The following is a 15115-nucleotide window of genomic DNA, read 5'->3' on the forward strand; positions in this document are numbered from 1 at the left end:
TATATCTTTTAACCATCACTTGATCCACAGAAGAATCTTCCCTCCAGTCCCAAGCAACTCGGTTTTTTTAGGCAACTCAGTTTTTTTAAAAGCTTTCAGTGAGGGACCTTGTTGAATGCTTTTTGAAAACCCAAATATGTCATGAACAAGGGGATCCAGTTGACATGTGCTTGTTAACATCCTCAAAGAACTCTAGCAGATTGGTGAGACAGGATTTGCCTTACAAAAACCATGCCGACACTTCCCCAGCAATCATATTTGTTCATGTGACTGCTGATTTTATAGACTCTACCAACTTGCCAAGGATGGAAGCGAGACTCACTGGTATTTAGTTCCCAGGATCACATCTAAAGCCTCTTTTGAATATGAGTGTTGGCAACCTGCCAGTCCTCTGGCACAGATGCCGCTTGAATTGACAGGCTATATCAGTGGTTCTCCACCGTTTTAAAAACGGGAGACTCTTCTATAACTTTTCTGAATTTGGCAGCACCTGTTTCAGAACCACTGTTGAACTGCCCCTGCTTACTTCATTAGTTCTTAAACAGGGCATCGCTGCATGCTCCTGCCTGTATTAGGGTTTTCTCCTAAACCTAAAGTAGAGAGGAGCAGAGGCACAACTAATGAGTTTTGTGCCCTGGCCAAAACTCCCTTGCATCGCTTGGGTGGGGGGAAGGGTGGTTTGTACCTGCCCTGATGTCCCCACACCGAGCTGCTCCAGTGTAAAGGGCTGCTGCAAATGCGGCGTGTAAAGGGCTGCTGCAGCCCAGCCTGACCTCTCTGGATGGGCAAAGCAAACAGCTGCTCCACGGGCCAGACTGGCTCCTTTAAATGGACAGTGCAAAGGCCGGCAGCCAGATCCCATGCTGTTGCCAGAGCCCTCCCAGTCTGATCCCACATGCTTCTCCTGGAAACAGAGGGGTGCAGGACAGTCCCACTTGCCTGGCATGCCTCTGTTCCTGGAAGGACATGTGGGATTTGGACTGGGAAGGGTGGCAGAAATAGCACAGGCTCCACCCGCAGCTACTTCCAGATCTGTCTCCACCCATGTTGTGGTACTCCTGGAAGGGCCTTCTAGCACTGCAGGGTGCTCTGGCACCCCAGTTAAAAATCACTGGGTTATATAATATTGCCAACAGTTCTGCAGTGGTACCTATTTCATGGGTGACAATACAAAGCAAGCTGAGCAGCATTGAAACACTGTCATTCAAACCAACCTGCAGGTGGTGTTGCAGTTGCAAGACATACTCCACAAGGAAAACAACTATGTTCATAATTTCAAGTGTGCCATGGAGAAGATGACACCAGAGTATAATGTTGTCATTCATGCAGACAACACTCCAGCTGGTAAGCATGACCGGCGCTTCAATGTACCCACAACCCGTGCAAAGCCAGGTACTTTGGCTAGTTTTATAATAAAAGCACCTATACACAGGTGCAAACTAATGTTTAAAATTACAGAACCAAAACTAGCTTTTAAAAAACTCAACCCTTTTCCTAATCTACTGTTTATAATCAAATTCTAAACTCTGTATACATTCCACCACATCTCTACAAAGGCCAATTCAAAAAAAATCTGGCCCTGCAGCATGATCCAAAAGTTGGTAAATACTGGTTCAAAGACAGGACAGGGTTATTATGGAGAACTACTTAACATGAAGAATACATGTCCCATACTTAGGCCTGTAATCCAAAACTGAGGCACTAGATACTATGACGGTTACCTTATTGCAGCCTTCTCAAAAACTGGAAGACAGAAAAATAACTAGATTGTCCATGTCCAGAATGGGTTTCTCGAACAATTATAACATGGTATCCTCCCTAAAGAAGGCACTGACCATCTTCAATAATACACCCAGTACATCTCCTTTGTCCTTCACTAATCTAAAAGGATATAATTTTCAGTGGGTTACAGTTCTAACACTTCCAACACCTCAGTAAACATGCTAAACAAAGCTCAACAACAGCCTTTCAAGATCATATTCAGCTCCGATAGAAACATCCAGTTGATTGTGAATTGAACTACTTTCCCCCAAAGTATCTAGAAATTTTCTCATAATGGTAGGAAATAAAATCAGCACTCTGAAGACAGCTTGGATCAGAGACGATCTTGGCTGAGATAAGTATTTGCTTGAATTTCTCCCTTACAAGGGTCCTTAAAATGTGGCTCTATAATAAACCATATTCCCAATAACATGGGATTTTCTTAAATTAATCTCTGAGGAGGAAACTAAAAAATGCCAACCTATAGAGTAAGATATGCCAAAAACTCTTTGTGAACAAGCTGTATATAGAGAATGTATGAAATGACAGTTCAGAATAAAATCCAGTTCCTCTCAAGGGCTGCGGCAATGATCGCATGCCTTGGGAAATTTACCAGTTGCTCCCATTTCATTTAAATGTAGGAGACTGGTTTTGGAATATCTCTAACTGTCTGCAATAGGAATAATACTGTTAAAGCAAGGTTTTATGTCTGTGTTTCAAACCTGAACATCAATGAGAATGTTATCAGTGCAAGCCCATAAATCCCAGAAATAGTGTTCATCTAGAGATTGCTCCAGCTGTACTCTTACTTGAGGTGCTGGTGTTCACGGTACAGATACCCTCTGGTTACGGAATCCTCCTCCTCAGCAAACTCTGAATCAGTCTCCAGTACAAATGGGTAACAGTTTTAGAGCACCAAATTATGAACGGCAATTCTATGTTGATATACACATACTAGTTAAGCATGTGGTCTGTTAAACTTTTTGAAGGGTCTCTGAAGTTGATAAAGTTGTTCATGTGAGTGTTCTGGTTTAACTCCATTTAGCTCAGCAGATGCATTTCAAATCAACATCATTATAACGGAGCAGAATTTGACCTGATCCAGTACATCCTGAGTACTGTGAGTTAACTGAGAGAGAACTGCAAGGAGCGGGAATGAATGCATTCCTCCTGTTCCTACTGAGCCCCTCACACAAAACCAGACTGGCTGTTTTTTGTGCTGGGAGGATGACTTTCACCAATAAAGAATACACAATAGCTAGGGACCTACCAAATTTGAATTTTTGCAGATTTCGCAAAATCCAGGCGATGCCCATGAAATCCATGGGGAAGAAAAAAAAAAACAACTTACCAAAAAGAAAATGCTGGCAACACGGAGGGAGCCAGCAGTTCTCAGCGTGCTGCAGCAGCCCGGTGGGGAAGGGGGAGCTGCCTGCCCAAAGAGCTGCGGGCAAGATGGCTGCGGCTCCCACCCCTCCATCAGTTGGCAGTGAGGAGCGGGGCTGCATGATGGACAGTCCTTGCAGTCAGTCAGGGGCAAGGCTACATGATAGGCAGCTCCCGCAAACCAATCGGCAGTGAGGGGCAGGGCCACTAGGGCCCCATGGCCAATCTGAGGCATTGGGGGGGAGGGGGCACTGCGCATCACCTGCAAAATGACTGCCCGGGCCTGCATTCTGCCCCTGAAATTGCGGGGTGGAGGATTGGGGGGTGGGAGGGGGAGGGCAGCCCCTACGAATTACGTAGGTCCCTAACAGCAACATGGGAGGACTCTGGTTACTCCCTGAAGTATGCATCTTTTTATGCATTTTCATTTGTATGTGAAGACAGGGCAGGGTGACACCTCAGAAACTTAACTTATTCATCTCAAGCTTGTACCTTGCAGGCAGCTCCCCAACCTGTTTCTCTACCAATATCATATATGCCATCACCTGCTTATACAGCCTCTCTGCTATCCACATTGGACAGACACAGCGATCCCCATGTGAAAGAATGAATGGACACCAATTTGACATCAATTCCAAAAAGACATAAAAGCCTGTGGCAGAATGCTTAAACCCCCTGGACATCCCATCGCCGGCCTCAAAGCAGATGTCTTAAACAACAAAACTCTAAAAACCAACTTGGATACAAACTGACAGAACAAGAAAATATCCACAGACCAGACTGTGCTACGTAGGGTCTCAGTAGAGACTTTGAATTCTTATCCCATTACCTAGACTAGCTTTTATAACCCTCGTGTCACTCTTTGGGTTGACTGCTTTGTCTCTCCAACCCACCTTCATTCTCTCAGCTGTGCCCCTTTCCATTATCCTTTCTTCCTCCTTTCCCAATTCTTTGTATTTAAATTACTTTATTTGTTCCTTTCTATTTAGTACCCATGCTCTCTGCAAGTCTATTCATAGCATCTGACCAAGTAGGCTGTCACCTATGAAAGCTTATTACTCTCTGAATGAGTTAATCTTTAGCATGCTACCATGCCCTACCTTCTGCCTGACTTCAGACTAACATGGCTACTAACTCTACCTCTCTCTACTTTTGTACTTGAAGAGTACAGTAATGAGTACACATGCACACTTATGGTAGGCTAATGAAACATTTTGCAAACATTGCAAAATGTGACTGATTCCAGATAGCGTGCTGTAGTTTTCAGCTGACAGCTCAGCTATTCTTCTGAGCACTTGCAGGATACAAATGTAATTTTTTTTAAAGCACCATAACTAGGAATCTATGTATCCCCTGTCATTATAAACAGAGCGCAGATTTACAGCACAAACACCAAATGCCTTCATAATAACTTACCTTTACCAATGTCGGCCCAGGCTTTGCTGAAGACACAGTATTTGTGATCAGGGTAACAGAAGCTGTAGAGCGTGTAGTGTGCTGTTCAGCGGTGAGGGGAGGTTTTAGGAATTCAAGGACTGGAGAGGTTAATGGTGGATACTGGTTAAAAAAAACAGAAAAAAAATCAACATTAAAGTTGGCATCTAAATATGAAAACCATGTAAAAAATGATGACCATTCCATGTGCATAGAATCAAGGATTTTTGGACAAGAATGGTTTACCCACCCGTATAGTCCTCTCCACAGTCAAATTAGAATTGTTCAATACTACATATAATTTGGTTATGGTTTTTTTGTTCTTCATATACCTGCAGTCTAGGTTTGTACATCTCTTGCGATGAGGCCATTATGCTGCTTTGAGACTTGTTTCTAATTTCACTGAAGGAAAAAGCAAAATTCCCACTGATTTCTATGAAAAATGTCAAGAATATATGGTGTTATAAACTCAACCTACATTTTCCTCCTCTTAATGTCAGCCTATTCCTTCAAGTTAATATGCTTGTAACATGGCAAATAATTATTTTCTTTGTTTTATAGACTTCTGTCTCTTTCTCCTAGCAAGCTTTATATACCACATTGTTCCAAATTCAAGTCAATCCTACATATAAGGTAAATCCATATTTCTGGGTTTACTTTTAGGAAAAACCCCTTTTGCCACCAAATATAACTTGATAATTACCAATAAACTTCTAAACCTTTGGGTCCTGGTCCTTGATTCAAGATGCACTAAAAAAAGAATTGCACTAAAAAAAATTCTGGCTTGGTATTTTTTCATTGCATGCACAAAAATATTACAAGAGTCAAGATTGTCAGGGACTCAATTATAGATCAATCCTCATAAATTAGTGTGCGATTTTCATTGGGTTTTTTGGAGGAAAAATAGATCAATATATAATCAGAACAATATATCAGTCCTCAAAATCTCTGGCAAAAATTATCTCAGGCCCTTTTCAGTTCCCCTTGTTTGCATCTAATAGGGATAAACATCCCCTTCATTGTGAAATACAGTTAATTTCACAGAAGAGATCCAAGGTAGTTTTGAGGTAGTACATCTGCCCTAATTCTCCCCAGCAATTTTGGTGGTATACGGTATTTCCTAATTTAAAAAAATACCCTTTTCTCTTCTATTTTTGAAGACTCCCAGGCAACAGAAAAACATGGCTATTCAGGGAAAACAGTCATTGTTACTAGATGCTAAGGGCAGTATTCTGTTACTTCACTGGTCAATTAAGTGGCCATTTATTAGTTGTCTACATGGATCTTTTGGCACTTATGTGCCCAAAGGAATTCTACTCCTTGATGTGTAGATGTCTACACAGGCAAACAGACTGGGCATACTCAAGAGAACCTGGGACATATTCAAATCACTAGAGAAAATACTTCTCTCTAAATTTTTGGAGTTAAAAAGTAACTTTAAGCATGATTTAGAACGGGGCTGGCAACGTTTTGGGCCGGAGTGCCAAAAACAGCCCAACCTCGACCCATGCCTCAATTTGGCATGCCAGGGGCAGATGGCAGGGGAGCTGCAAAGGGCTTGATGCTTGTTGCTGGTGGTGGGTGCACACATGCCTCCGGGTGGATGGCAGAGGTAAGGCAAGGGTTGCACTGCCCCAGCCCTGTGCCTGCTGTGAGTCCCAAGGTGTGTGTGCAACTGCCACTGGCCCCAGAGGTGGGTTGGGGCTCCAGACCCCGGTGCACTGGCTGCAACCCCCTGGCTGCCTGCCATAGCCAGCCCAGGCTCTGAGCAGCTCTTACCTGCCACGGAGCCCGAGCTGCTTGCAGCCTCTTCACCGCCTGCTGTAAGCAGCCCAGGCTCCATGGCCAGTGGCAGTTGCCCAGGCTGGCTGTGACGTGCTGATAAAAATCTGTAATTCACCTTTTCTCCTACTTTAAACCTATTTGGGAATAGAGGTATAAATATATAACATAAAGGGAAGATTTCCATCTAGTCTTCCTCATGACTTAAAGAAGTCCTAACAATGCCTTCATTCCAGGCATCAGAATAAGGAAGCACCTTCTCTTGAAGTCAATACCAACACTGTCCACTGCAATTATGTTAGAAAAAAAATTTCAAAGTACCCTTCCCACCTGTTCTCTGAGGAGTAAATTAGCTTTCATACAATGCCTACAGAGAACCTAATAAAGCTGCCACTAACTGAAGTTATAGAGCTTCCTTAAAGGAGTCTGACAATTTTATTTTAGAGAATTAAAAAGAGAAAAAATTCTAAATGTGATGTTACGCTTAATGTTTAAGTTTGAATCAACTTTTTAAATACTAAAGATCATAAGGAAAGCAGTAAGTTTTATAAAAATGAAGGAAAATGGAAATGTAGCAGAGTGAGTGTAGGTGGGATATGTGCTTATGTTAAGGATTAGCAGTCATTTAGCTCTTGCTCTGCTGTCTGTGCAAAAGAAAAGCTATGAATATTGAATTTTGAATTCTGACATATACATTTCTGTGTTACATTGAAAATTTTACCTCAGGTATACCATGGATATACTCTATCTAATGGACATTAGAGAAAAACGCTTTAGATGCATTTTTTCTTATTCACAAAGCTATTATCCTTTATCAACTTTCAGCTGAAGCAACAATCATTCCTACACACAAAGAAATGTAAAGGCTTATCACACTTTGTGGGCTTCTCATATTTACTGTAGGACAGAAGTGTGGGTGGTGGTAGGGGGAGTCCATCATTTACTTGTCACGTTTTTGTGGATTGGTTTCCTTTTCTGAAGTTCTTAATGGAAATGCATAAAGATAAGTACAAACAAGGCTTCTATTTGTAGTTTGAAAGATGTTATTTCTTTACTTTTCTATTAATATGCGCCAGGTTAATAAGTATTTGAAAAACACAGGAAGTAATCATTTCATATTGCTTCACTGAGCAAAATTCTTTATTTTTCAGAAATTCATCTAAAGATAAATAATCTAATTACACTACTATTATCAGCACTAGACTCTGGCTTGTTAAGTAAGGTCAAACATCTAATCCTTAACAGATGCAAGTACTTTAGGTGAAAGCAATTTTGGGTTATCTTTCAATCTGAGCTGAGGGTTTGCAGAGTTAGTTACACCGTTTAAGGCCTGGTAACGTGCAGGAGGAAGCCTTCAAAAAGCTCTGGCTACATTTCTTAAAGTTCAAAACATTATTTATATATTTTTCTGTTGTAATAAAATGCAAAGTTTGTCAAAACAAAATTTGCAGGCATGTGCAGAGACATCCTACACTGTTATTCTTATATTTCAAAGGATCATGAAGATAAGTATCTATTTTATTCTGTGGAGGAGCAGTTTAGTACTTCTAGATCTGAATGTAGAAAGATGGAATGCAGTGTGCAATCTCTAACCAGAAGACAAAAGGCCCCATTTGAAATGCTTTTCAAATCAACTTCAAGTGCTCTGTTGTTTTGTTGTTGCTATCGTGACTCTCTCTAAGGCTTACTGCTTTAATGGCTTTTGGCATGCATTGCTTTGGATATTTTTATTTAACTATCCATAAGAAACCTAACTCTTTACTTAGTGATCTCATTTCATGTGGTTTGTTGTTATTTCATTCAACGCACAATTTTATTTTCTGCACATGGAGCCTAATTTGTGTCTCAGTTTGAAATTCAGGAAGAAATGTGCTGTGAATGATGAACACTCCCAGGATATACTTTTCTTTCATTTGAACTCTGCAATAAAATATAAAAATATATTTTACTGTGGTAAAGGAAGGTGGTCTGGGGGTTGCCTAAGAATAAATAAGTCTAGCTCTCACTGTGTTGAAAAGCAAATTGACTCCAAAAGTAAATTGACTTTCGATGTGGTCAAGGCACAACTTAAATACAGAAATAAATAAACATGAGATATACATGTACCCATTTAAAGGAAATCTAAACAAACAAAATGGGAAAATATTCCAAAATGCTTGGATCTGTGTTTTGACCTCGTATAATTATAATAATCTAGGACAGTGATTAGATTATATTAGAGTAATAATCTGGGATATTAGATTAATAATCTAGGACAGTGATTAAGGAATTTGCCTTAAGCATAGAGAATCTGCATATGGTCCCTCCTAAAATCCAACAAGATATTTACAGCTCACCACTGCTACCCTAAAGAAAGACTGAAGGTTTGCATTAATACCCACAACACACTGGCCTTGCAATCTTTTCAGAAGCAGAAGAATATATGTTATTTTAGGAGAGGTAGAGAAGTTACCCATAAACCGGTTTAAGTGATCAGAAACTGGTTTAAACTTGTAACAGAACAGAAGTTAAGTGCACATAAACCAGTTTCAAAATGGCTTAAACTGGTTTAAGATAAACCTGGTTGCACACGGTATCAGACTTAACTGATTCCAGGTCAAACCAGCGATTTAACTTGAACCTTCCTGGTTCAAGTTAAATCACAGTCCCCCAGCGTCCCAGGACACTTTGCAGCCCTAGGCTGGGCTGGGCTGGGCTGTGCTGTCTGCTCCAAAGAACAGGGTTGGTCCTGCCCCTCTGCTCCCTAGCCAGACCAGTGAGGGCAGGCTGACAAGGGGGTGGGGGTGGGAAACCCAGCTGGGTCTGCTTGGGTGGGGGGGCAGTCCCTACCAGACTTTTTGCTGCTGGAGCGGAGGGTGTGGGGGGCATAAGCAGACAGGCTCAGGCAAAGGGAAGGGAGGGGACTTTAAATCCCCTCTCCCACTGATACGGGACCCCGGCTGGGGTCCTCTTGGCAGGGGCCAGTAGGAGACCAGCAGACTCTACCCCCTCCTACCCCTTATCAACTGTGTGTGCGCCTCAGGTGCACACACACAGCTGATAAGGGGAGGGGGAGGGATCATAATTCTCCCCTGCTCCCCCCGGCCATGGGGGAGAGGGAAGAGGCTGGGGAACCAGGGCTGGAGGGACTAGTCCTCTGCCACCTGTGAGCACAGGGCCAAGCCCTGCAGGACCACACAGAGGTGGGAGGTGTTGGCAAACACCTGGCACAATCATCACATGTATGTGCTGGAGACATAGCTAAAGGAACAGGAGAGGGTCCCAGACTGCTTGGGCTGGTGGGGCCAAAGAAACCAGACAACTACATTTATATTATAAAGCAGAACCTGTAAAAGGTGGGAGACTGGAACACCTAAGATGAGACAAAAGACATTGAATGCATGAGAGTCCTGCCAAAGGTGCTACAGGTGACAAGCATACTAATGTCAAGGCACCCAAGGGGGAGAAGGGGGTGCAAGTGCCCCTATAAAAACCCAAGTAGAGATGAGGCCTGTGGGATCTCCACTCCAACAACTAAGATCCCCTGCTGATTTCCCAAGGACTTTCTGAATACCTGGCTGTAAGGAGACACTCTGCCCTCAGGATTACGTAAGACTTATACAAGGTGCTCTCTTGTCTTTGTGGTTTATTACATTCCATTTTAGGTTGGAGTAAGTTGTGTGCGCTCTCATGGTGTTTTAGGGCTGTATCTTAGCTTAGGAGAAGAATTCTGGTTGTTCTTTGTCACGTGTTGGAGGTGGCACATTGCTGTGTTCAATACATGTGCACTTCAGAGAAAGGACTATTCTTGTTCAAGCTTTTATGAATTCATTGCCACTACTTTTTTCCCCACCCACCCCCTCCTAGAGCCTGGCAGGGGCTGCCCTCCCCACCCTCCAGTGGAGAGCAGGGGCAGGGTGGGGCAGAAGCCTGACAGGCACTGCCCCCTCCACCCTGGCAGACCCGGGGTGGAGTCCTGTGTGGGTCAGGGAGGGGATTTAAACTTCCACCCTCCAGTGTGTTAGCCCCGGGCTGGGGCCTGGCCATGCCCCCTCCGCTCAGGCAGGGAAGGGGGGAAAAGTCATGGAAATTCAGTCCCCCCCCCCCTTTGGCAGTGGCTGGCAGGCATACTCTAGCACAGTGATTCTCAACCTTTCCCACTGGGACCCATTAGCATAACTATCAGCTTGCCATGACCCACACCCTCCTGGTCCCCAACCAGGAGCATCTCCCTCTCTCTCCCCTCTTCCCCTCCAGCTGCTGCATCCAGTCCCCTCCCTCCCTCTCAGGCTGCTTTACTGTTGCCCTGCTGTGTGCTCACCATGGCTCCCCTCCCCCCGCTGTGTGCCAGCTCCATGCAGACTTACAACATTTCCCTCAGATCTTCCAGCAACCCTTTAAAATCTTCTTTTGCAACCCACTTTTGTGTTGTGACCCATGGGTTGAGAAACGCTGCTCTAGCACTCCTCTGGCTTCTGACCTAAGCCACTGCAGGCATGTGGCAGCATTTCCTGAATCAAAAGTGAATGTCTGTTTACTTGCTTCTCAGTTTAATCTCTGCAGTTTAGACGAACCTGCAAAGACTGAATCGATTCAGCCTCGGGGTTTTGACTGTCTGTACTTATACTGAAAAAGCTAATATATTTATTTTAAAACATATAACTACAGGTATAAGAAAACAAGCGTATTTTTTGAGTGCTTCCGTTGCCTCTTATGTGATTCTCAAATTCATTTAAAATTCTTTAATGGATTACTCACTGAAATGCCATAAAATGGATACAATTCTCCCAAAATAAAAGCTCTATCAATTTTTGGCTCATTTTAGAAATACTTTTTGGTATTTCTAAAACTGTTAATCTAAAAAAACATAAAAAGATTTGAAGGAACTGCCAGCAGGAAACACTCATCATCTAAAAATGATGAGTCATAATAAGATAATTAAATCACTGCCTCCCTCCCTACATCCTTTACGTTTTTTGCTTTAGTTGCTTGTGATCTGTCTCAGTTAGAAAGTAAACTCCTTGGGGCAGGGAGTGCATCTACATATCTGTTTTTACTTTGCTTAAACATAATGAGATGTGGATTCTTAGCATGTCAAAAAATCCCACCCATATGATCAGGGACTTTCAAGACAATCCATATGAGGAGAAGCTAAGGGACTTGGGCCTCTTCAGCCAACAGAAGAGAAGGCTGAGAGGGGACTTGGTAGCAGCTTACCACTACATCAAAGGAGCACATCAAGAACTTGGTGGACAGCTGTTCACCAGGGCACCCCAGGAGAAGACCGGGAGCAATGGATACAAACTCCTGGAAGGCTGCTTCAGGCTCAATTCCAGGAAAAACTCTTTCACAGTCAGGGTTACCAGACTGTGGAATAGACTCCCTCCAGTGGTGGTGCAGTCACCTACCCTGGAAATCTTCAAAAGGAGACTGGACAGTCACCTTGCTGGGGTCACTTGACCCCAGTTGTCATTTCCTGCCTAGTGCAGGCGAACTGGACCCAATGATCTACAAGGCCCCTTCCAGCCCCTAACAATCTATGAACGTTAAGTTGGAATCAAGTTTTTTTCCCTTAATAAAGTATTGTTTATCAAATGACAAATCTGAACTTGGGATTTCTAATATAAAGTACATATTGTGATTTATGATTTCTATATAAAAGCAAACCAATAATTTTCCATAAGCAACTAACACTCATAATATAAAGTATTTATGGATGGAATATTTTTTGCCTTTGGGTATCTAAATGGCAGCTTTTCAGCTGTGCAAATGCCAAAAATACTACTTATACACGGGTGGCAATTCTACTTTTCCTGCAGTGTAGATGCATAATTGGTTCTCAACCTTTGGGCATACTGAATTGGCCATACTGAATATGTTCAGTAGGCCATGCCTGGGCTGGGAACACACATATCTCTGTACGCTCACTCACTGGAGATGTGTACTTGACTCCAAATCTGGAAACCAGAGGTGGCAAAACCCCATAACTAAAATGCACCCCTGTTTTAGCCCCAGTTATGGCAGCAATGTAACTATCAGGGTCTGTTCCCTGGATAGTAGGAGCCAGAGCAAGGGCCAGGGCCAGCTGCAGCAGCTGCTGTTCTTGTACCCACCCCTCATTAAGCTACTGGGTTAAGGAACACACTCTGGGGGGAAGGAAGCTGGGGGAGACAGGTTCTAGGACCCTGTTGCTCAGAGAGGGTTTGAAAATGCATTTCTCTGATTTCCCAGCAGTGTCTAGCTACCATATCACAGAGCCCCCCTCTCATACTCTTTTTGAAGTTGGCCACTGAGGCAGCCAAAAGAGGGTGGTATCTGGAGCCAGGAGTATGGGAGCAAGCCAAAAGATGTGCGGCTCACTGAGATGGCTGGTAGCCTAAAGCCTTGCTCCTAGTGGGGCAGAAGATTCCTCACTGTACTACCTCTATCCATCCATATTTTCCAATGACTATTAATGCAAGTGGCCCAGCCATATGTGGCTGCATATGTGCCTGGCCAGTGTGTATTCCTATCATGCATGCTCAGTCTACACCTGCAGGATTCCGATGTCCAAAGTCTAACACAACGACCAAGCAGGCACACAGAAAGGTGCCATTTAGATGCACAAAGGGGAACAGAATTCCACTGACACAAATTTTACAAAGTAGCATGTGAGACCTTGGGAAAATCTAAAACTGACTAAAAAGGATGAGAAATGGAGGGAGTGGGGTGATGGGGCTAAGGTTCTGAAAGTGAAAGAGGAATAAGAAAAAGGCAAGAATGGTTTTATTCAGGGAATGATAACTGATTTATGCAAAAGCAACTAGACAAGTTCAAATTCACTCATGATCAACAGCGACCAAAAGTTTTGGTGGAAACTTTTAGCCTATTCACTGAGTCTTTGGTTCCAGTCAAAAATCCCAACAGCACTGTGCAATACATGACACCTTTGTTGGCTCTTCCAGAGAACCAGAGACTGAGCTGGTACAAAAAGAGCTATCACTATAGGAAATCAAATACACCAGCAATATCATATTATGTAAGCACTAGCCAACTGCTTGTCAATGATGGGGGCAGGGGGTGGGCGAGGATGGAGCACCGGCACCCAATGCCCCGCGCTGCTGCCTCTCTGCCTCTGGCCCTGTGGATGGCATGGATGGGCCTGCCATGACAGTGGGGACTGAGGGGCAGGAGCAGGGGAAGGCAGGGTGAGGTCAGAGCTCTCTGATTGGTTGTTTCAGTAAGCACTGTGATTTGCTGCCAAGACAACCAATCAGAGTATGAATAAAGCATTACGGACAGACAGACAGACAAAGCCTTTTATAATATTAGAATATTTTACAATGGCCTGTTGAATGAATAACTCAGAGGCAGGAGATAAAGACTGGCTGGACGAATGGAGTGATGGGCACTCTAGATAGCAATACTACCCATATAATTATATAAATATGCACAAATCCTTCTGTTTTTAGGAGCTGGTCAAACATGAAATATACTGATCGCCAATAAGGTACCACCCTGCTGTTTTCTTCTAACATATGTCATGTTATCTTTACTGCTATTTGGCAAGTTGTTTTCCAGCTGTACTTTCATAACATGTTTCAAGACAAAGAAATATGCAAGATCAGACAGTGTTACCATCCATTCCAGACCACACAACTAAAACATTATATGAAGGAGAATTTTTTTCAAAGCTCAAACTATTTTCGCAGCTGACTTAAAAAGAAAATCAAGTACCTCTACAGCCTGTAACAGGTCCCCCTTTAGGCCCCATTACAAGGAAAAAGGAGTAAGTCCCATTTAAGAGGGATAGACTGGGAGGCCAGGTTCATAGAGGGATATAAAGAAACGGCCTCAGCAGCCTGGGACAGAAGTGCTCCACCAATGGAGAAGGACAGAGAATAAACACAAACAAATTATCAGGATGGCTTATATACACTAAAGAAAGTTGCAGAGGGAGCTTTAAGAGCCCTTGCACCAGGAGACTCCGAGAGGTCTCAGCTCTGAGAGGTGCTATACCGAGCCAGGGGGCATCTCCTCCCAGAGTCCTGCCCACTGATAGAACATCAAGGTGTGGCAAATAAAGTGCAGAAGCTGGGACTGAGAAGAGGGCCTGCTTGGCATGGGGACCATGAGACTGGCACTGTGCCTGGAGAAAGGAGCAGTGGTTAGAAACTCATTTTGAACATTTAAACTTGTTTGAATTTTATTGGCCAGAAGTCAGAGTTCATAGGACTAGGAAATAAAAAAAAAATGTTTTTATCTAGATGTTAATATGGTTGGAGTTGCAATATTACTTAGTTCATCCAAAGGACAAATGATTAACAAGGAGCATAATGCTTAATTTTTTCAAGTCCGCACACTTTTCAATAGTGAAAGAATGACTTCTTTTTGGAGAAAAAAATTCAACTACATTATGCTGCAAGATGTCTGCTCTGTATGATACTTTTAGAACATCTGAAAGTCCATAAATAAGACCAGGGGTTTTCAACCTTTTTTAACAACAAGCGTACCCCATCTGTCTCAAAGTTTCAGCTCATGTAGCCCTTTATATTTTTTTCTATTTTTTAAGGGGTGGGGGAAGACTGAGGCCCCCACGGTGAGGGAGGGAGTGGGGCTAGGGCAGGGGTAGGTGCTGCACAGCTGGGGCGGGGTGCAGGATGGAACTGCGAGTGGCTTGTCTGGGGGGTGCAGGGAGGCGGGGGGAACTCCTGCTGCTATGCACACCCCAGGAGGGCATGTGCCCCTGGATCTGCATGTGGGGCAAGAGCGAGCTGCTGCGGGGGGAGTGGGG

General features: G+C 43.4%; 1 protein-coding gene across 1 annotated transcript in view; it reads right to left on the minus strand.

Annotated features, from left to right (window-relative positions):
• MKL2 (MKL1/myocardin like 2) overlaps window positions 1-15115 on the minus strand; it is a 204287-nt gene that overhangs the window by 29351 nt on the left and 159821 nt on the right. Inside the window, 1 exon segment of the mRNA XM_025203442.1 lies at window positions 4564-4704. Coding sequence (XP_025059227.1) covers window positions 4564-4704 — 141 coding nt within the window.

Source organism: Alligator sinensis, unplaced genomic scaffold (genome assembly GCF_000455745.1).
Source record: "Alligator sinensis unplaced genomic scaffold, ASM45574v1 scaffold73_1, whole genome shotgun sequence".
Lineage (NCBI taxonomy): Eukaryota > Metazoa > Chordata > Crocodylia > Alligatoridae > Alligator > Alligator sinensis.